Source organism: Osmia lignaria, chromosome 1, assembly GCF_051020975.1.
Source record: "Osmia lignaria lignaria isolate PbOS001 chromosome 1, iyOsmLign1, whole genome shotgun sequence".
Classification (NCBI taxonomy): Eukaryota; Metazoa; Arthropoda; class Insecta; order Hymenoptera; family Megachilidae; genus Osmia; species Osmia lignaria.
Window position 1 is genome coordinate 9,332,508 of NC_135032.1, and position 23,469 is coordinate 9,355,976.

Genomic DNA, 23,469 nt, shown 5'->3' on the forward strand with positions numbered 1-23,469 from the left:
TGTGAAGGAGACCGGAGCCCTGGCCCCCTGCAGCCCTGCGGCCGCGCTTCAGACTTGCGGGACCGCGCGATCGATGTTGGCGGAAGGGCGGGTGCCCCTCTCCGGTCCTCCTCTTCTGGGGGAGGCGGATGCTTTTTTCCTTTGCAAAAAAGTTGTTTGATGCTTCGTTTTTGAATTACATACAGAATTGCCTCAAAATAAGTAAGTGGCTCAGGACCGAACAGTTGCTTATTTCGAACCAGGTATGCTATTCGGCTTGACTTTGTTCTCGAAACGGGACGATAGAGAGATCCGAAGTAGCGGCAAATCATAAAGTGATCGGCTTATTTTTTGAACAAGGACAGAAAGCATTATATAGAGTAAAAGCTGGATATATGCAACGAAAGATTGGCTGGATATATGCAACATCGCTATCCCCTCCACTTGGGGGATCCCCTTAAGCCGAACCGAGCCGCTCGGCGAGGAAACCGTGTAATATGATCCGACCGTAATATCGGTGTGACTAATACTAATTGAACGATAAAATTTTTTTATTTTTAACTTTTTCTTAATGAAACATTTACTAACGCATTTGTGAGATTTTTCTGATTAAAATGGTACCAAACACGATATGATTTGAATTATATTTATTTATTAAAATAATAATAAAACTGTACATATGTATAAGACAGACCGTACACCAAAGATACATCAAACACGCAACATACAACATGCAACACGTCGCATGTTGTGTACGAACGTAGAATAGGTATCGCGGCACGGTACAAACGATTTGTACGGACGCAGAATCGACACCAAGACTGGATATATGCAACGTTTAAATGCCCAGAATCGACACCGCGGCTGGATATATGCAACAGTAAATGCCCAGAATCGACATCTCGGCTGGATATATGCAACGTTTAAATGCCCAGAATCGACACCTCGGCTGGATATATGCAACGTTTGAAACCCGAGCCGACACCGCAACCGGTTTTCATTTCCAATCCTCCTTTGCTTTTCGCCAACTTTTAACATCAATTTTAGCAAGTAATTATAATTCAAACTATATCGTGTTTGATATCATTTTAATCCGAAAAATTTCACCAATGCGTTAGTAAAAGTTTCAGTAAAAAGAAGTCAAAAATAAAAAGGTTTTATAGTTGAATTAGTATTAGTCACACCGATACGTTTCGGCTCTTTTCTTTGATCATCGGACCTCTCTCTTTCCACTTCTGCCCTTTTCTACGTTCACGCTTGGTTGCTCGTCGCGTGTAACCCGAGATTAGGCACCTCGACTGGATATACAGGGTGTCCCAGAACTGGGGTAGGAACGGAAGAGGGATGATTGGTGAGGTCATTCTAAACAACTTTTTCCTTTGCCAAAATGTTGGTTAAGGCTTCGTTTTCGAGTTATTAACGAAAAACACTGGCCAATCAGAGCGCGCCGTTAGCGCGGGCCGAACCACGAGAGTGTTGGGTATGTTCCGCGCGGTCGTGATCAAGTGCCTCGGCACTACGTCGGTATGATGGGATTCGTTGAATAGAAGTTGCATCGGATAATGAATAAAAAAAAGAAAAGAATAATTGTATCGAATTATTGATTACTCATGAACAACGAATCCTATTACACCGACGTGGTGCCGATGCACTTGATCACGACCGCGCGGAACATACCCAACACTCTCGTGGTTCGGCCCGCGCTAACGGCGCGCTCTGATTGGCCAGTGTTTTTCGATAATAACTCGAAAACGAAGCCTTAACCAACATTTTGGCAAAGGAAAAAGTTGTTTAGAATGACCTCACCAATCATCCCTCTTCCGTTCCTACCCCAGTTCTGGGACACCCTGTATGCAACGTCTGGGTCCCAATGTTTGTTGCATATATCCAGCTTTTACTGTATAGCTATCGTAAAAGTGACATAGTATATATAGCACATAGCATGCCGTTAGTTGGATGCAATAACTGAGGTGGCGCTTAAATCAGTTTCTGTTCGGCCTAACTTTGGAACTTTGAGTTCCAAGTTTTCAAACTTTTAAATTTTGAATCTTAAGTTTCGAATTTTCAAATTTTCAAATTTTTTATTTTGAGTTGTGGGTACCTTTCTTCTATAATAAAATTTTTTCTAGGGAAGCCTTCCATGCTCGATACCAGATGTAAGTAAGTACATACTCCGAGGAAAGAGTCGAGGCAGGACTAGAAGCTGTCGCATCAATGATGCGAATCTTAGTGGCTGGACATAATGCGGTATCAGCATATCTGCTTCGGGCTAGAAACGCAAATCCCGCACTACGCGAGACCTGAAGAAAACAACTAGTATGGTGGAGGCCCTAGTACTAACAAAAACGACCGGCGTCGATAGTAGAAGTGTAGGTGACATGACTGAAAACAAGTCGAGTGTTAGCACACAGACGGACCTTGAGGAGATGAAAGGTATTACTAGACCACAGAAAAAGACTATCGAAAGGGTAGCAAAGATGGTGGAGGTTGAAACACAGTCCGAGGAGGTATCCCTCGTTCCCTCACAGGTGTACGATGCTTCGACTAAAAAAGGAACCACACTTCATATCAATGGGAAAAGGAAGGACGTAACGCCCCCCCCCCCCCTATCTTAACAAGAGAAGAGGTCGCGTACAGCGGAACCGGACTCGTTAGATTCGTTGCCCCCGAGGGTCAGAGTTAGGCAGACATCTGCTTCGATGACGGACTAGCAGGATGCGGAATGGGAGGTAGTCTGACGAAGGGCAAAGAAAGAGAGCCCACGAAACGATACATTCCGAGGCCCAAATAATAACAAAATCCAGGTTGAGAACGATAGACCGTTAGGACCAGTTACGCCAAGAGCGGCAAATAAGCCAAGAGTAAGACCACCGGAGCCAGATGCCATTGCCGTGCGCTTTACGGATAAAGCGACGTTTGCGGATGTCCTTAGACGAATGAAGGGAAAAGTGGGTGCCAGTACCCAAGGGGTAAAAGCAATGAGGCAGACCCAAGCAGGAAATCTTCTTCTAGAATTTTCACAAGCAGCCGACGTGAAAAGTTTCCGGCAAAAATTGAAAGCTCCCTGGGGGAGGATGTACAGGTCACAAGACTTCAACCCCGTACAGACATCGAGATAAGAGGGATCGACCCCTCTGTGGAGATGGAAGAGGTGGTCGCAACTATAGTATGCAAAACATCAGCAGTAAGTTAAGCGAAGGGTCAGGGCATATAGCAATTAGAGTTAATAACTTCACGGGTTTTAGCTGCTACTACTCTCCAAACCTGGAGTCTAAGTGCCTGGATGAACGACTAGCTGAACTGGAGGCTGCAATTTGAAGAGTGAGGACTAGCAAGGTCATCGTGTTAGGCGATTTTAATAGTAGATCCCCTCTGTGGAGTAGCGACAGGTGGTGTTCGCGGTGCAAAATGATATTACAACTCTGCAGAGGCTAATGACCTTTTCCCGATTCTTTCTACCGGTGGGGCTACTTGCACTAGGGGTAGTGAGTCTAAGATCGATATTCTGTTTTATAATCCTGAGGCTAATAGAGTATTAGTGAAATTAGAGGTACTGGGTCTGTATACGGCCTCTAATCATCAGTATTTATTACATTCCTTTCAGGGTGACCTTATCCACTTTGATCGCCTTCCAGAACCAGAACACCTTGGGACCAGTAAACCGTGATAGCTTCATACGCAGGTTTTTGGCTAGGTGGGGAGACTCAGCGACACCGGTAACTCCTAAAACAACCCACAATGTGGAAGCATTTATTCGTGAAGTGGAGGAAGTCGTAGAAGCAAGTAGGAGTTGGGTGAAAGGACCATTGGCCAATAAAACACGTGTTCCATGGTGGACACAAGATATTGCAGAATTACGGAAGCAGGCCCTTAATAAAAGGAGAACCCTCTCAAGGACAAAGAAAAGGAGAGTGGAGGAGGAGGTACAAAGTGCAGTACAAGAATACAAACTTGCTAAACACCGACTCAATTGGGAGATTAGGAAGGCGAAGAGGGAGGCCTGGAAGACTCTAATGGAATCGGTAGATAGGGATTTGTAGGGCAAACCATATAAAGCTGCCCTACAATCAATAAAACCTAGAAAAGTACTCACCAAGCTGGATACAGATGAGAAAGCGGTTATCCACAGGCTTTTTGTCACAAGTGCTGGAGGCGATGCTGTTGAAGAAGTAATAGTAGATGAAGATCCTACGCTGGTGGCACCATTGGCAGATGATCCGGACCTGGAAAAAGAAAAAGAAGAGGATTATTACTACGAGGGAAGTAACCCTGGCCTGTGCTAGGGTGAACTCTAAGACCTTGGGCATGAAGGCGAGTAATTATTTGGCCGCTGTCTTCACCGTTTGTTATAAAGAGGGCTTTTGCCCGCGGGCATGGAAAACCGGATGATTGGTGTTATTACCAAAAGCGAATAAGGACGGTGCGGCAGCGACCACTCAGGGATATAGGCCACTGAGCATTCTGTCAAACTTGAATAAAGTATTTGAATACATTATGAAAAATAAAATAGCAAGGGCTCTACGATTCTGCGACCTGGCCGAAAATCAATATGGTTTCCGCTAGTACAGTACACGCGATGTTAAAGGTAATGGCACATTGGGATCGGGCAAAAAGAGACGGAAGACATTGTCTACTTATCTTAATCGACGTGAAGGATGCGTTTAATATGCTTAGTTGGGCTAGCGTATTTAGAGAAATACGGAAACGAAGGTTTCCTCTCCGGCTTAGGGTCTTGACCAAGAACTACCTGACGGATAGGTGGATTGCATATCAGACACCGGAGGGCATTAAAATAATGCAAGTATTTGCCGGCGTTCCCCAGGGGTCAGTTAATGGATCTATGCTCTGGAACATAGTATATGACGAATTATTACGGTTGAAGGTGAGGAGAGATGTTCACCTCATAGGTTTTGCTGATGACGTCGGAATTGTAGTAATAGACGACGACCTAGATAGAATCACGGTTGTTGCGGAAAGAACACTAACTGATCTCTCTGAATGGTATCACAAGGAGGAGCTAACGCTAGCCGAACACAAGACCGAAGCTATCCTGCTTACGGGTAGGAAGCACCTGCAAGGGTTAAAGTTTAAATGTGGCGAAGTCACTAGCCAGAGAACAGCGAGATACTAAGGGGTGTTGTTTCCTAGGGACCAGGTATTTAAAGAACATCTAGCTAAAGTCACTGATGCTGCGATGAAATACGCTAATACTGTCGCACAATTAGCCTCAAACATTGGAGGCGCGGGATTCGTCACAAGAACATTGTATTATAGGGTCGTGGAATCAGTAATATTGTACGCGGCTCCTATATGGAGAAGGGCACTGAAATACCAGATAAACGTCTTAATGTTGAGGAGTGTCCAGCGAGTAGCTCTGGGAAGGGTTGCAAGGGCCTACCGTACGACATCGGCGGAGTCATTACGGGGTTTCTCCCAAGTGACCTACTGGCCGATGAAAGAGGGAGAATATTTGAGAGAACTCAAGATATCGACTATACAGTAGGACAACAACATCAGTACATGACACTTCAGACTGGGAAGATCAAAGTTAAACAAGAGGAGCGGGAGATCACTATTACTCGTTGGCACGCGGAGTGGGATGTCAGCGTGAAAGGTCGCTGGACACACCGCATCATCCCCTGCATTCAAGAGTGGTTCGGGTGGGGACCAAAAATGACTAATTATCAGATCACGCAATGGTTGTCCGGACACGGATGCTTTGGAATAAACCTGAAACGCATCGGGAAAGCGGCAAATAGTCACCGTTGGTTTTGTCCCGGAGGCGTAGTGGACGACCCTGAACATCTATTAACATCTTGTATGCGTTGGAAGAGAGAAAGAGAGATTGCCACCCAGAAACTGGGCGTAGTGGTGACACCTGAGAACTTTGTGACGACCGTCAAAGATCCCAGGAGAAGGAAGGTATTGAAGGGTTTTCTAGAGTCAGCCCTCAAGGACAAAGAGAAATGGGAAAGGGAAAATCTGGATAGGACCGCCCACACGGGAGATCCCCAACAGCGCGGTACAGCATGATCTAGGGGGGCGAGGCGACGCCCACTGTAAGATAAGATAAAGGAAATACCACGGATAGAAACGTGACTACAGGGAGGAGGAGTTAACTCCCGCCCTCCCTTTATTTTTGGGAGAATCCTCGACGTAATGCCACAGGGCGGTCCCGAGGTGTCTTCCTGCACGCCAAGGCAGCCGAAGAGCGAGGGGGTTTTTAGTGGGTACACCGGGCGACCGGGAGTCCCACACTACCGGGTCACACAACATCTTGACCCGGTGTGCGGAATGCATTTTCCTCCTCGAAAAAAAAGCTTTTACTGTAAATACTTACACCTATATAAATGAATCTTTATGTGATGAAGAACCTATTACATGTGACGGACCTGACTATAACTCAATAGAAGGAGAGAAACGTCATCCTTCAGGAGGGACAGAACGTAATTACCCGAAAGTAAACAATAAATGTAAACCTACACTTCCTTCTTTAATTACACATCGTCTTTTAATATTGCGGCTACTTTAAATCCGAGAAATTAATTTGAATACTTATTTTTCATTGTATTAAATATCAATAAGCTTATGAAGACTACTTCGTATAGCATTCATTACATTTTCATTATCAAAAAACAGTTTACTTACACTTTTAACAGTATGATGTCTTTTATTAACGAGTCATTTTATGGCCCGATGAGATATTCTTTGTTGATATTTCATGTTGGTCCGCGACCGGGGACATTCGGAACTATAGCCCAACAAACTCAAGTACTTATAAACTGTGACCCTATTATCGACATACTACGCTAATTATTATTTTTCTTTGGAATTGGCTGAACCGTTGGGCACCAGCCGCTTATTGTGGCGATTTACAGAATTCTCGTTTTGCAAACTAACGATAAGTAACTTAACTATTTCTACTACACTAATACAAGACTATAATTCATCATATCAACTAGAATTCATCATATGCTATAACACGGTTAATCTGTAAACTATAATTCAACGATACAAATTGGAGTCATCTATGGCTCACGGGGTCTTGAGGTCAGTGGCGCTGTCGAACTCCGGACTAGGAATGGGCAATGTTCGAAAAAAATATCGAAATATCGAATTCTTTTTTAATAGGGCTGCTTTTGGAAACACCAGCCTAAGCACATTTCCTAGAACGTAGTCTAGAAAATGCAAATACAGGTAAACAAAAAATATTACACTATATTTCTTATTTAAGTTTTACTAAAAAATATATTTAAATCAGAATCGTACATTTAAAGTTAACTTCGAAGAATATTAATGAATTCCCCCAAGTAGTAATAGTATTTTGCGGGTTCTTGAGCTGTAAGTGCAACAGGGTTGACTTCGTGACTAGAAAAAATGTTTTTATTAAATCTATAGGGAATGGGATATTCTAAGAATAGATATGCATAAGCAGCATAAACTTCAAAATATCATGCGTACATTATAAAAAGTCACTGTACCTGCAATAGCAAAACAGATGCAAAAGGATTGAGATGATACAGAAAATTATAGATGGAGTATTTGGATAAGATAATTTTTTAAATCTAAGATCACAGAATAGGAATGAAGAACAATTAATAAGAGTTACAAGAATATAATAAGAACGCCACAAATGCGTGTGGCGTTCTTATTTAGTCGCGTTCCGAAATTCACTGCTAGTGCTGTGCTAGTGCTGGAATCTAGCTACGTATTATAGATTTTCAGTGCTGGCAGTGAATTTCGGAACACGACTTATACCCAATGAACATTTCTCGAAAATTATACGCTGATTGAATAATGCGCGTCGCGTTATCATGCTGTTAAGTTTTCTCACAGAGATAAAAAATATCGATGTTGTGGAAAAAAGTATCGATAATCGATTAATTGATTTACAGAAACATTGACAAAAATAATCGATTATTAGGAAAAAACTATCGATATTTAATTAATCGAAACATATTGCCCATCCCTACGTGGCTTTACATGCGATTTACTGATTTACCGACTTTTCTCTGACAATAAAATAATTTTTAACAAAAAATACAACCGACTTCGAGATGCGCTAAAAAGTGTAAAATAATTTATATTTCGTTTATACAACTGCGTAAAAGTTATTTCATTTATACCAATACTCCACAGCTATTAATAAAACCTATTTGATCGTTAAATACTATATTAAATACATTTCAACCTTTTCGAAGGCGGCGCAAAATTAAAAACTTTTCGTCTACTAGGAAGATCCTAATTCAGGCGTTGACAATCTATGACAAATGATACATTTAATAATTTCAAGTAAACAATATCCAACGTGAATCAACATACCCATTGCGGATTAACTACATGCATGTATGTACTCTGAGTTGCATTGAACTTGTCGCAGTGAAGTTGGCTACAAATTCACTAACACATTCACGCCGCGTCGGTGAGCCTATCTCGCCCATCGTCTCACCGACGCAGCGTGAATGTGTTAGTGAATTTGTAGCCAACTTCACTGCGACAAGTTCAATGCAACTCATCGTCAGTTGTACATCAGAAGTGTTGCCAACTTCTGATACAATCGTTACAATTACAAATGTTTTCCGCCGTATCACAGCCGACTCTACTACTAGCCATGCTGAACAACGTGGCAACACCGCTCACGTGACAATCGGGAGTCCTATTTTCAAAAACAGAGTCCTGTGCTCGGAATTGTAATTAACGTCTTTTTTAATTAAAAGCTGTAGTAATATACACTATTTTGTGTTAATTATGTATAAACAATATATAAACGTTGCAACTATGGCAAATAGAAGTGATGTGGTAGTATAAAATTGTTATAAATGTGATATATATTTTGTGTACTCTCAAAGTAGTTTGGTGTTGTGAAGCATGATATTTGAAATATTTACAGTGGTTTCAAGAAAATTTAGGTATGAAGCAAAATGAAACCATCTTTGGATCAAATTGAAACATTTAAGAATTGATAAACGTGTATATAAGTTAATAAAAACCTTGAAACAAGCGAAATTATTGGAACGAAACCAAAGAGGTTATGTGAAGTCCAGAGAGTAGTCGGGAGTCTGACGACGTTGATTGGCTGAGAGTCTGGGAGTCCGGGAGGCAGGTAGAGTAGGGTAGGTGTTGATATATTCAGACCGGACTCCCGCGGTGTTGCCATTTTTACTTCAGCACGGCTAGTACTAGAGTCGGCTGTGGCCGTATCTATAACGTTCCAAATCTTTCCTTTGTGGGCGTTTAGTGGAGGGAAGAGAGTTTCGTCTCCCCGGACGCCTCGAGTTCGGGCCGGGGAGCGCTAGGTGGCGGCGAGATTGAACAGTACTCTCGCAAGCGCTCGTTCGGCATGTCGTTCGAATATATATGTAAGTTCCGAATAGCGGTACGATAGGTGTTAAACCAACAATATCCATTATGAAGGTGATTGTCGTAAACCCGAATTTGGATGAGTTATTCACGTTATTTTTGTTAGGTAGTAAAATAAAATATTCAACGAGAGGATTAGACCTTAATTCAGGTTCGCTTACAAACAGTATACATTTTTTCAAGTCAATAGATCTTTACCTGTAGCAGCAATAAGACCCAAGGAATCGTTACATCCTATCTAGTAATTTGGTTTATTAGTCACATCTGGTTGCCAGAACCCTTAACCTTAACAGTAGAGTCTTTGTTTGCAGTTTTCTATTCATGTCGAGGTATTGCTTAATTTTATTGCTCGCTACGGTCACTGAGTACACGCGGACCCACCGCATACGTCACTAAGGCACCCCTGACAACGCATAAGGAATATTTTCTACCTCCACAAAAATCAGGCCAATAGGCATGGCTCATCCGAAAATTGTACTCCTTGCCCAGAATATAAAAACCTGAAGCAAGTTCCCTAATTAGACATTATAGTTCAGACCATTCTCGTGAAAACACTCTCGTGAAACAACTCACATCGAAAACAACATTTTCTGTCGAACGGATAAGTTCCGAAAACTAAATACTCAACAAAATTGTTTAACCGAAGTATGATAACATTAAAAAATTATAATTAACTACAAGTACAAATTGCAACGGGTCAATTTATTTGGATATCATTACCAATCCTCAAGTTGTCCCGACTGGTCCCGACCTCTCGTTAAACCAAACGTGAGGAATAAACAATAGGTGTTTGGGACAGGGATCGTCTGTTGTCAGCCCCACTGAACGAGTCCGACAGACGATCCCGAGACCTAAAGCGCGTTTCTCTCTCCTACACCTTACGACTTTATTAATTAACTATTATTAATTAACTAAGATCACCATACCGCAATCAAATCGTTATTGGCAACATCATTTATTTAAGTACTTTTAATTTTTAATTTTAATAACTATTGTTATAGCGAAAACCCTATTTCATGGTGTTACTTTACACGGAATGTACCGATTGCGATGAAACCTTTCACATCTAATAGGAGATACTTCCGCGATGATCCCACTTGCAAAAATTTAAAGAATTTGTTATTGTTAATGACTATATTGTTATAGCAATAACAATAACAAATTGCATAAATTTTTGCAAGTGGGATCATTGCAGATATACGAGTATCTCCTATTAAATGTGAAAGGTTTCATCGCGATTGGTACGTTCCTTGCAGTGTAAACCCCGAAAAATATAAATGAAGCATTACGTTGTTTGCGATAAAAGTCATTAGGAATGAGAAAATGCAACATATTTTTTTTACGGAACCAATTGGGAGACATGCTCTACAAGATGCAAAAGGTTTCGTTCCGACTGGTCCATCCGTCTCGGAGAAATCGGCGAACACACATTAAAAGAAAAAAAAATACATACTAATCGAATTGAGTAATCTTCTCCTTTTTCGAAGTCAGTTAAAAAAGGTAAGGAATGCGTCGACTTATCGGGTATTCGTACGTTGAGTCTTCGGATTTTTTCTGATTCGTTTCTTTTCGCTTTATACTCTCGATATTGTGGTTTGCCACCAAATTACGGAAACCTCCGTTTCGGTCTTCGGGCTCTTCCTCGGGGATCTCCCACGTGGTGGTTGTTGCCGGGGTCGAAGGGTTCGAAGAGGGCTCGCCGTCATTTCATGGGCCTTAGTCCGGGAGGCTTCCGGAACTCTTTACTACCGCGGGTTATGGGGGGGGCAGGTAGAGTCTCCCTTAGCAAGCTCCAGGGAGGAATCAAGGGAGGAGAGTGGCAAAACCAAAATGCCCGAAGAAAAAAGGGACGAATAAAGCCTAGAACGCCAGGCGAAGTAGCGCGGCAGCGACCATCCCGCCACGTTACAAAATATAAGTGGCAGAAAGTGAAATTCGTAAGTGTATACTTGGACAGTAATGGGTCATTCTCTAAAAAAGGGGTCAGAGATAGAAATATAAAATTATATTTCAATATTTACAAAGTTACTTGTTTTATTTCGCAGTTTTAAAAAATTTATTTTTAACCGAAAAGTTAAATTATTTATTCAGTCTTATATAATCACAAAAATATTTTTTTATGGATGAAGTGCTTTGATCAAATAATTATATTTATTACATAATTGTATTTAAAATGAAAAGTCTGATATATCCTAAGAATTATATTTAAAATCATATATTTAGTGTTCGCAGAATTGTATCTCATCGATTCAATTTCGCGGGCTCTTATGTCGTATAGTAACAAACAAATGCGCAACATGTATGATACGATATGAATTAAATTAGCGGTAAAGTTTCGTAAATAGTTTTATATTGAAATATTCTTTTACGTTTATACGTTTGTGGTTAAATAATTCTTTTATTTATATCGAATCTTATCTCACACTAATACATCACTAAAAAATTAATGTTTCTGAAAAAGACGTATGCATATAATCACCGTCGTTAAAACGATGTAGTCATAATGGTATTACAGTAGGTATACAATGGTATACATACGACAATAGTAAAATTAAATTGTGATTGGTTGAAATAGGATAAACGCGTATTGTAATTGGTCGATGTGATAATCCAGGTTATAGATAGTGAAGCACGCATGAATTGAATGTGACGTCATCGTCAGTACTCGCATCGGCCATTTTGTGAGTGTGTGCTGGATCAGGATATTTGTGTTAAGAAGCTTTTTCAGTAAAACCGAATGATTTAGTTTACGAGACGAGACTCGCATCACTTTTATTACATGTGCTAAGAGTGTGGAATATTCGTAGACTCGACATAGAATCGTACGATGGAGGAGAAAGCATCGTTGAAGGAACTCGACCAGTGGATAGAACAATTAAATGACTGCCGACAACTAACAGAAAGCCAAGTAAAAACTCTCTGCGAGAAGGTATTATATTCGTTATCTTTATTGATTTCTATTTGTCTTCTTAAATTAGTATCTTTTTCGCTTTGTTTCACGATTCATTCTGTTTCGCTGTTTTATGTTCATCTACTCGTATTTTACAAGACCAGTAAGCATGCTTTGATGTGTTATTACAAATTTCATTGCTATACGTTTGGATATCGTCTAGGAGAAGAAAAACTATCGATATCTGTTTACAAATTGCGATTTTACAAAATTTTCAATTTTCGTGAAAATCTGATTTGATCATGATCGAACGCCGAAACGACCATCTTCGTTGTTATTCAGGTTTCTACTACTTACAACTTGTTCGTATTTGAAAAATTAGTTTATTTGTCAAATGAACCGACGATATTATTTTTACTTTAGTCAGATTTTGTTTCCAGTATATAAGATGCACTTTGATTTTTATGTTTCGATGTCTAGCATACCTGTGATTTAACACCGAAATTTCTTAAGTTGCTTTCTTATTTAACAAGTTTGTGTATATTTTACTTGTATAATTAAAACATGAAATGAGAAATTTTGTTCTATCAAGAGAAATCAACATATAATTTTATAATTCTTCATTAGTAAATAAATTGTATAAATTTATTTTATTATTTAAAAATTTTCGATAAATGTATTATATAATTATACATATTGAGAGAATTAACATATCTTTTTAGGCAAAGGAAATCTTAGCTAAAGAGTCCAATGTACAAGAAGTAAAATGTCCTGTAACAGTGTGCGGAGATGTACACGGGCAATTCCATGATTTAATGGAATTGTTTAGAATAGGAGGCAAGTCTCCAGATACAAATTATCTTTTTATGGGTGACTATGTGGATCGTGGCTATTATTCCGTTGAAACTGTTACCTTGCTTGTTGCGCTTAAGGTAAGTTGTATGATAGGAATTATCTATTATTTGAAAATTTATTCGCGTCGATTAATGAATCAGTTTTATTTCTGTAGGTCAGATATCGAGAGAGAATAACTATTTTACGAGGAAATCATGAATCCAGACAAATAACACAAGTATATGGATTTTACGATGAATGTTTACGTAAATATGGCAATGCGAATGTGTGGAAATTCTTTACGGATCTGTTCGATTATTTACCATTAACTGCATTAGTGGATGGTCAAATATTTTGTTTACACGGCGGTTTATCACCTTCCATTGATACTTTAGATCACATACGTGCCCTAGATCGTCTTCAAGAAGTACCACACGAGGTTGGTGTTTATATTCATTCTCTTAAGATTGAAAAGAATGAGTAAAAAATATATTTATTTGTATTTTTAGGGTCCAATGTGTGATCTTTTGTGGTCAGATCCAGATGATAGAGGAGGGTGGGGTATTTCTCCTCGTGGGGCAGGGTATACTTTTGGACAAGATATCTCAGAAACTTTTAATCATTCTAATGGATTGACATTAGTGTCACGAGCACATCAGTTAGTTATGGAGGGCTACAATTGGTATATTTATTGAAATTATTCACTTACCATTTAGTTTGTATTATATAATGTACTCTATGATATATTATACATATGTTGTTACAAAATGTTGTATCTCATCAATATATTTGTCATTACAGGTGTCATGATCGTAATGTTGTAACTATATTCTCAGCACCTAACTATTGCTATCGTTGTGGAAATCAAGCTGCAATCATGGAATTAGATGATGCTTTAAAATATTCATTGTAAGTTTTAAATAACAGCCTTTAAAATCAGTTATCTCGAAATAACTTTTGCCATTTTTTTCTTTTAGCCTTCAATTTGATCCAGCTCCAAGACGCGGAGAACCACATGTTACTAGGCGGACACCAGATTATTTCTTATAAAGAGCCAAACCCCAGAGTTAAATATTAAGGTAGGGGTATGGAAATGATTCAGGCTTTATAGCAATGCCACTGAACATAATTTATGATCAATAAAAGTGTGAGGTTCCAGCTATCCTTACACATTACATTATAGTCTCAAGTATTATGTCATGACTCACTTCGTGGTGTCTTGTTGAGAGACGGAACACACATCCACATACTTCGCGTGTGTCCCACACCGTACATGTAGACACAACATTAATTGTATACAAATAGAAAAAAAAACAAATTAACATACAATAATGTACACACGTACCAATTAAAATTCGCGTATAGCATTGAGTTCTACAACCTTCATTATACTGCTTGTATTTTTATTATCGGAAAGAAAAATGAAATGAGCATACTACATCGATTGAATATAATAAGTAGTGTGAACAAGAAATGTGCATGTTACTGTTGTTTTGAAACCTTGAACAAATATTAATTTATTGGTAACTGTTTATACAAGCAAAATTATTTGTTGCTTATATTGAATAGAAATAATGTTGTTTGAGGTTTCAAAAAGCATACCAAAATGATTATAATTTATATTTAAGAGTGTCACATATAATTATTAGTGTGAATGGAGCATGAAATGTTCCACTTAAAGGAAATACAAAGAGGGTTGATGCAACTGTAAATTGGGCATGTTTCAATTGTGCCGTATAAGTAATTTAATAAATTCTTTAGTAGATTTCTTTGATAATTGTAATATAGCATTACACATAATAATTCATCAGAATCATAGCACTCAATAATTTTGCTGTTATTTTATCGAATAGATCAAAATATAATTTGTATATATCATATTTTTATAGCAATAATGAAAATATAACTTACATTAGCAAAAAAGCTTATCGATTAAGTTCATTTTCTAGTTTAATTTTTCAAACTTATTTGTTCAAATACATATAATTTTTAAATGTTTATGCAAATACAATCCTCTTGGGTCATCTTAATTTATATAATTAATTAAAACACTTGCATCAATCCTGTCAAGATTTCCTAAGTGAAACACACACTTTATACTGAATAAATTCATGCATTCATGATCATTAAATTGAAAGTTAATTGCTTGTGAACCTACCAATGACTTTTTTACTAATTAATAGATATAAAATGATGCTTCTGATAAATAAACATGTGTAATGCAAGTTAAATGAACTTAATGTGTTGTGTCAGATCATTCGTATTTGTCGATACAAATATTGTATGAACATTGGATGTATTCGCAGAATACATGTTTTCACAACAATAATAGACAACAATAATTTGACATATGCATAATAAAACGATATAGTAGTAGCAATAAAGTGAGAAAAAAATAAAATGAAATGTATAGATGTACATGGTAGCAGTTTATGAAGACTGTAAATCTAAAACGAAACAAAGAAAACAGTACAGAAACCATAATATCGTGGATACATCAATTATTTCTGCATGATGCAGAGCTAAGCATTTTTCTTTTTCATTTTTGTTTTATATATTATATATTAAATGTATTTTTGATTTATGAAAAGTAATAAAATTATAAATAGTATTATAACAAAAAAGCAAAGGAGGAACATGTCTTAGAGAAAAAAATCAGTACTAGCTTTTAGAATTCATATTATTAATTTTATACTTGCTCTATTTATTATTTCCCTCAAATATTTTAATAGATACGTTTCAATACCACAATCAAACATATTAGCTACTAGATTCAATACAATACTAATACTTGCTAAGAGTAATAACTTTTGTTTATAAAGTTTTATTTATAATAATGTAACATTTTAATTGTAAAGACCAAGTATCAATATTTTCTTCTGTTCCACTTAAAATTTTGTACTAAATATTCAACTTTATGTATCTACATGCAGGTTTTTACAACAAATAATTATATAGATTCGAATTAATGTAAATTGGAAAGTATGCTTTCATTTAAAGCTGACTGATCACCAATGCACATGCATAAATTCAATTTCAAAGTTAATTCACTTTTGTAAATAAATTCAGGAGAATTTAATTAGTTCATGCATGTATATAATTATTATATATTGCATACATATTACATTGTATATATCAATTTCAGATAACATTTTTTACTGTATTTTTTTGCAATACTTTATATGTAACAATCAAAAGAAATGCTACAAATATTTGCGTTTTACATAAGTGCACTTGGTTTTTAACATTCAGCATCTTTCCCTTTTTTAGACTTGGTGTATTAAAATCTGTATTTACACAGATGTTGCAGAAGCAAAAACAGTATGCCATGAACTGATATTATGTCGTCTCATTATAAACAAAGCTAGAGAAATAAAAAAATGTTATCATATTTAGGGAGTTTTATATCATTTTTACACATTAAACTACTGTAATGCAGAACATACAATATGAGCAAGACTTATTGTCAGATTACTAACGATGAGTAAATAATTATCCACATGTATTCTAATATAAAGACTTTAAAAATAAGTTTCTATAGAGACAGATGAATTTTTATGGATTAAAATCATATTTATAAATTACATAATTTTAGTAATACCCAGATATGTACAAAAATAAACATTTATTAAGAAATAGTTAAAAATGAAAAATAAATATTTCAAATTTAATAATTAACGAAAAAACATTATTATTTGAATTGCCCCAGGAGAGGGGGAAGACTCCAAATTTAAAACGGTATCCACATCAGCTCAGTAGTTTTGGAAATATTAATTAAAAACTTTCGCAGAATACATAGAATTCAACCGTTACCGACATGACTAACACAACCATCCTCATTGTAGAAACCGTGGTCATCAACAGTATCTACAGATATCGTTTAATTAATAAATACTTATCTAATATTTATCTTGTGTTATTTTTGTTATTACATAATTCCTTCAAATACTTTTTGCATGGTACCTTATTTTATTATAAAAGACCATTACAATGACAGTTGCTCCAAAAAATTAAAAGAACTTTTGCCCATAGAATATGAAACAGAAAATTCAAACGATTTCCGCTATGCGTAACGCGCCGATACGCTCTCTGTTGGCAGGAGTCCTGAGTATATTTTGCGCATGCGCACAACAATTATTTTGTGGCACCCTCGTCTCTTGATCAACCGTCACAGTCCATGGAGTCTGCTTTGCTGTCCGACAGGCGGCAGCACCACGAGCGGAAGCAAGTCCTCGTACCACGTGCAACCTTCTAGCGTGTTACGTACGCACCGGTTTCACACCCCCTACGAACGCGAGCTTTCTTCGCTTTCTCCGATTTTTTCTCACTTCTTTGTCTACGCTACCTCGCGACTAGTCGATGTCCTTGCTTTCGCTACGCCGAGCTCTACGTGCACTCTTTTTACACATCATCGTTTATTTTTACTTTATTCATTTTTATTATAATAAAGTTTTGTGTTTATCTACATAATCGTATTTGTTTCGTTCATTTGTGTTCTCAACCCTTCTCTACGTATAATCAGCACCCACGTGTACAACACAGCTAGACTCTCTCGCGAGCCGCGCGTTTGCCGCTGGGGTGCTTGAGACGCAAATCCAAACAATTTATTATAAAACAAACTTATAGGCCGGTATTCACAGTCGCAACTTATTTCTAAGCTGGTCCAGTGACTACAGACACCGACGAGATACTATTAAAGACTGCCATCCCCTGTGTTAAAGTTCGGCACGCCAATTTGGCCAATTTCTCCTATTTAATGACATTCGAAGATTCTGAAAAAAATCAGAGGCATTTCTATTTGTGAGGCACATAATACAGAATTTTTTCAGATTTTTAGATTGAAAACTGAAGCCGTGAAAAATCAAAAACGTCAAAAAATGCTGAAAAATGGCGATTTTGTATGGAAGGAGTCGCGGATCTGAATCCAGATCTGTATTATGTGCCTCACAAATAAAAATGTCTCTGATTTTTTTCAGAATCTTCGAATGTCATTAAATAGGAGAAATTGGCCAAAAACTTCGCGATTACATTTTTACCCGTAACTACCCTCCCAGATGAGATACAGGGTTGAAACTTGGCACAGACTGTTTTTTTTTTGATCGCCTATCGAATGATTCATAGCAAGTCGAATTTGGTTTGGGGGCACTTTTGACCATCTTATCCGGCTATACCCTTTGTATATACTATTGTGGTAATTTTAGATATTTATTGTTTCGTGGAATACAAATCTAACACTGAAAATACCGCAATTTAGTTACTTTTACAACTTTTGCTATCAATCGCACCGTGTGTTGCTCGACTCACAATCAAACATGGAATAAAGTTAAAAATAAAAAAGTTTTATCATTGAATTACTATTAGTCACACCGATATTACGGTTCGGATCACATTACACGGCTTCCTGGTCGAGCATCTCGGTTTGCCTAGGGGGGTCCCCCCAAGTGGAGAGGACAGCGACGTTGCACTTATCCAGACAATCTTTTGTTGCATTTATCCAGCTTTTACTTACTATTAAATAAAAGATTTTATTGAAATACATTTCTCTTCTTTTCGACACCTGTTACTTATTATATTATTATGATTATTACATTATTATTATTGATTATATCCTACAGAACCTATGTAATATTTTTTATTCATTTTTATTTCTAAATGATTTCTAAATGAAATTAGAAGAAAATAATTTTTTTTCTAATTTTTTTATCTCTTCATTATTTTTTCTAAATGAATATTCTTTTACCTTAAACACACATACCCTAAACTTAGAACTAGAGTTCGTCATTTATTAAAAAAATAATTTCCAATGAACTAAAGAGAGTTATTAAGTTACCTCCTTTAAAATATTTTACGTCTTAAATAGTATCTCCGAAAGGTTTGTAAACCGAACTTAACTCGAATCACCGAAGAAATAATAATAGCATTTACCAGATAAAATATCATCTCATGTCTCATGATACAGTTCAGCACCGAACCTCGCCGTTGGTAAACTCACTGATTCTGGTTCTGTTTCTTACTGCGGCCGCAATATATTCTAGAGGGCGTAAGAAAACATCGAATTTTTTCGCAGCCGCGAACTTCCATAAGGATGGCAGTCTTTAACAGTACAGTATTGCTTCGAAATAAGCAACTCGCTATCCCCTCTTCTTTGTTTGAAGTCGCCCGCAAAATGAGAGGTACGAGAAATGAGTGAGAGGTCCATGAAAGCGCGAAGCCGATGTTTAGGGTAATAAATTTCACGCTCGACTGAGTAGTGACATCGGTTAGTAGAAGAAGGATGGAATATATATAATGCTTTCTCAGGCTGGTATATTTGATTCGAAATAAAGCATAGTGCGATAATGAGAGGGCATGGTATATTCTATCCTTGTTCAAAAAATAACATTGCTGCTCGACCGATCACTTTATGATTTGCTGCTACCTCGGATCTCTCACTCGTTTCTCGCGTTCTCTATCGTCTCGTTTCAAGAACAAAGTCAAGCCGAATAGCAACCTGCTTCGAAATAAGTAACTGTTCGGTCCCGAACCACTTGCTTATTTCGAGGCAATTTTGTATCTCGTCGGTGATTAAGAGCGGAATTTAAACCATCTGCGGGTACACTTATATATAAAATAGACAAAGACTAAATTGTAAACCCCTCTACGTGGGTGATCGAGCTGAGAGAAGGTCGGAAATCCAGAGAATGGAATAGTTTCATTTCGAAAATTCCTAAAAGACTAATTTATGATAGACCATATCAAATTCGTTGTTTTCGACCAAGTCACAAAGTCTTTTTCGATATCTTGTCTATTCATGCACTCTAAGAGGGTCGTAAATTTCCTCAAGTGTTGCCTTTTGCCAACTAAGTACAAGGTCTTGTTGTTTCCTATTTTCTCTGGGTTCCACGCTTTCTCGTAGCACATGTGCGCTGCAACGTTCTAGCGTCTTGGCGGAGCACCTCCACTTCCACGCGCTTCAGGGTGGACCACAGCCAGGAGAAGGGGCCTACACAGGACGGGGTGGACTCTTCCACCATTGGACGAGGGATGATCCTGAGGGAGGATCCTGGATTCACCAAAGAAAGGGTATCGACCGACATCACGCAAAGATCTCCTCTGCCAAGCGTAGAATGATCAGAATGATTTTGTCGTTTGAATCTGACGAGTTGTCCTCACGTTGCAAAAGCGCATTTTTGGAACTCCACAATTTTTTCACGTTTGACTAATTCAGTTTATCAAAATCATTTTCCGTGCCTTGCGAGCGGAGCGCCTCAGCGCTTCACAGATTACCCAACTTGCGCCTTTAAGATCCCGAAAATCCCTATTTTCGCTAAACAGACACGCAACACTAATAATTATTTTGAAAACATGTGAATGTGAGAGAAATAGCCGTGAGGGGCCCGACGGATGGGAGTAGGAGGTAAGGGAATCGCAACGTTCCCTCGAGTCGATGTTATTGCCGAACGCGCCAAGAAAAGCTTCGCTCAAAAAATAACAAAGTACTCAAAACGTTCTAGCTATGTGAGAGCGATTTGTAGCGTTCGAATATCAAAATCGATCTCCTCATTCTGTGCTTGGCGGAGGAGATCTTCGCGTGATGCTGATCGATATCCCTTCTTCGCTGGATCCTAGATCCTGTCTCAGGATCAGCTCTCGTCCAACGGTGAAGGAATCCACTCCGTCCGGTGTAGGCCCCTTCTCCTGGCTATGGTCCACCCTTAGGCGCGTGGAGGTGGAGGCGCTCCGCCAAGATGCTAGAACGTTACAGCGCACATGCGCTACGAGAGAGCGTGGGACCCAGAGAAAACGGGAAACGATAAGGCCTTGTACTGGCAAAAGACAACCCTTGAGGAAATTTACGACCCTCTTAAAGAACATGAAAAGACAGGATATCGGAAAAGACTTCGTAACTTTCAAGGACCATCCGTGACCTGGTCAAAAACAACGAATTTGATACGGTCTGTAATAAATTAGTCATTCAAGAAGTTTTGAAATGAAACTATTTCGTTCTCTGGATAAATTGGTAAGTAAATTGGCACATTTTGAAACATAATTACAAGACTATTAAATAAAGAGTTGAAATTACCAGTATTAGAACAACAGTGAACAGCGGTTTTGTTGAACTCATTTCGCGCCCCGCGAGCACGGTGCTTTAGCGCCCCACGGGTACCTTACCCACGTTTCTTCTACATCCCAAATATCCCTAAATATCCAAATCCATACGCAACAGTTCTAATCACAGCCGACTATAGTACTAGCCGTGCTGAAATAAAAGTGGCAACAACTCGGGAGTCCGGTCTGAATATATCAACACCTACCCTACTCTATCTGCCTCGCGGACTCCCAGCCAGTGATGCCAGAACTGTGGGACGTGGGACAAATTTTTACCCTCTCCACGACGTCTCAGTGACTCCCCTACTTCAGTTGTTCCATCTAACACAACCGTGTTGTCCCACGTGTCCGTATGAGCTCTCCGTTCGGCTGCTCTCGTCATTTCTACGTTATCGGCTCGATGCTCAAGCCGCTAAAGCACGTGGCAGCAGCATCGACGAATCGACAAAATAATATAATTACGTTCATTGCAATAAGATGCGACGACCAGCCAAGCGAGAACGTAGAAAGGGACAGACAGTGGAGGAGAGAGAGAGCGGTCTAATGATCAAAGGAAAGAGCCGAAACGTATCGGTGTAACTAATACTAATTCAATTATAAAACTTTTTTATTTTTGACTTTTTTTTACTGAAATTTTTACTAGCGCATTGGGAAAATTTTTCTGATTAAAATGATACCACACACGATATAATTTGAATGGGGCTAGGTTTGTTATGGGGCGCTGTGAAAAATCCAGGCGGGCGGCAGTCAAATCTTAGCGAAAATGACAATCTCAACATTCAGAATGAGAGAAGGACAGCATGTCTGTAGTGCGTCTCACTCAGCGTTCGGGCGATGTTGCCTTTTTCGCTTGCCTTCGTAGCACAGTTCGAGTGACATAATCAAGCTAACGCTTGATTCTGACTACTGTATTGTATTTATTGAAAAAATAAGATCGTAAGCTCCGTCGGAGCTCATTGATCTGGTACAAAAATAAGTATTACATATCTACGATTTGTTCGTAAAAGAGTTAGTGAAACGGAGATGAACAATCTTTGTTAATATGTACAAAAATAGCTAGATAGAAATGTTGTTTTTCTGTAAAAAGCGGGTGATAATATTTAGTTCCTTGAGATGCGGACCAGAGAGAAAAGCTTCTATGCACCAGGGAGGTTGCCAGCCCTGTCGACGAAGACTACTGGTAAGTTCAAGACGGTGACGATCCAGAAGAGGGCACTGCTAGAGTATGTGGTTGAGGTTGTCTTCCATGATTCCACAACGACAAAGGGGGCTGCTTGCTTGCCTGATCTTGAAGAGAGACTCACCCAGACTATAGTGATTGGAGCAAGCTCGACAGACCCACGAGGTAAATATCCTCGGTAAATTTTTTCCAGTGAACCAAGGCTTTCTCTTGCTTTGAAAGAATGTCGAGAAGTATTTTATGCCAGTCGGGTTCGGAGTACCTGATTGAGACTTATTCTTCCAGGCATCATCTGCAGATTCCCACATTTGACTTGCGTAGACCTGAGCATGTCCTGAGGAGGAAGCTTCCAGTAAGGGTGGTGAGCAACTTCTGTGGCCCTTTTAGCTAGTTTATCAGCCTCTTCGTTGCCGGTTAGGCCATTATGAGAGGGAATCCAAACAAGTCTGGGTTTATGTGGGAGGGAGACCCCACCAAAGCTGTTGATTTTATTGGAGATTTCTCTTGCGTAGGAGTGAGTCTGACAGTTGACCGGATTTTGAATGGCAAGGATGCAGCTCAACGAGTCAGTAAATATTGTAAAGGCCATATCAGGATGATTCCTTGCCAAGTCCAGAGCTCTGGAAATAGCTAAGCATTCAGCAGTGAAAACTGAAGCGTGATAATGAATGCTCATAGTTTCTGCCTGTTCAAGCTCGGGGCAGAACCAAGCAGCTCCAGTTGAAATTCCTGTTGGAGTTTTAGAACCGTCTGTGTAGATTGGGATGGAACCGCCATACTTAGTAGATACAATTTCTTGAAATTTAGAATTGATATCTACTGCCTGCTTCAGGGTGTACCCCGTAGAGGTGTCACAGAGATCTGGGAGTGCTGACTGTTCTTGAAAAGACCCAAACAAGCACTCCTTAGAGTTGACAAGAAGAGGTTTTAAGGTCCAGGTTAGTTGAACGATACGAGTAAGAAGGTTGGTAGGACGTCGAATCCGAGGACTGAGATTGTCAATGCTGGACAGGTATGCATCAAGTAGACAATTGAGGAAGTGATCAGTGTTTACAAATATATCTTTGTTATGTGCTTTTTACCAAGGTACTCAGCTCGAAGAGCTAGAGGGGGAAGCTTAGCTTCGGCAAGGGTGACG

General features: G+C 38.8%; 2 protein-coding genes and 2 long non-coding RNA genes across 4 annotated transcripts; 1 reads left to right on the top strand and 3 right to left on the bottom strand.

The window, feature by feature from the left end:
* Nucleotides 1–1,788: 1,788 nt before the first annotated feature.
* On the bottom strand, nt 1,789–6,965 carry LOC143305296 (uncharacterized). The gene is made up of 3 exons (XR_013062161.1): nt 6,628–6,965; nt 4,073–4,202; nt 1,789–3,702 (listed from the first exon to the last, which is right to left on the bottom strand). It is a non-coding gene; the product is annotated as an uncharacterized LOC143305296 (long non-coding RNA).
* A 5,026-nt stretch (nt 6,966–11,991) lies between these two features.
* On the top strand, nt 11,992–14,418 carry mts (protein phosphatase 2 catalytic subunit mts). The gene is made up of 6 exons (XM_034328145.2): nt 11,992–12,268; nt 12,952–13,161; nt 13,239–13,502; nt 13,573–13,745; nt 13,865–13,972; nt 14,041–14,418. The coding sequence occupies exons 1-6, from the start codon at nt 12,167–12,169 to the stop codon at nt 14,111–14,113; spliced, it is 930 nt and encodes a 309-aa protein (XP_034184036.1). The 5' UTR covers nt 11,992–12,166; the 3' UTR covers nt 14,114–14,418.
* LOC117606112 (uncharacterized) lies at nt 14,387–18,591 on the bottom strand. Its single transcript, XR_004581880.2, has 2 exons — nt 17,027–18,591; nt 14,387–16,930 (listed from the first exon to the last, which is right to left on the bottom strand). It is a non-coding gene; the product is annotated as an uncharacterized LOC117606112 (long non-coding RNA).
* Nucleotides 18,592–20,917: 2,326 nt separating this feature from the next.
* On the bottom strand, nt 20,918–23,407 carry LOC143306023 (ribonuclease H1-like). The gene has a single exon (XM_076691810.1). It carries the CDS (start codon nt 23,005–23,007, stop codon nt 22,570–22,572), a length of 438 nt encoding a protein of 145 aa, XP_076547925.1. The 5' UTR covers nt 23,008–23,407; the 3' UTR covers nt 20,918–22,569.
* Between the last annotated feature and the right edge of the window lie 62 nt (nt 23,408–23,469).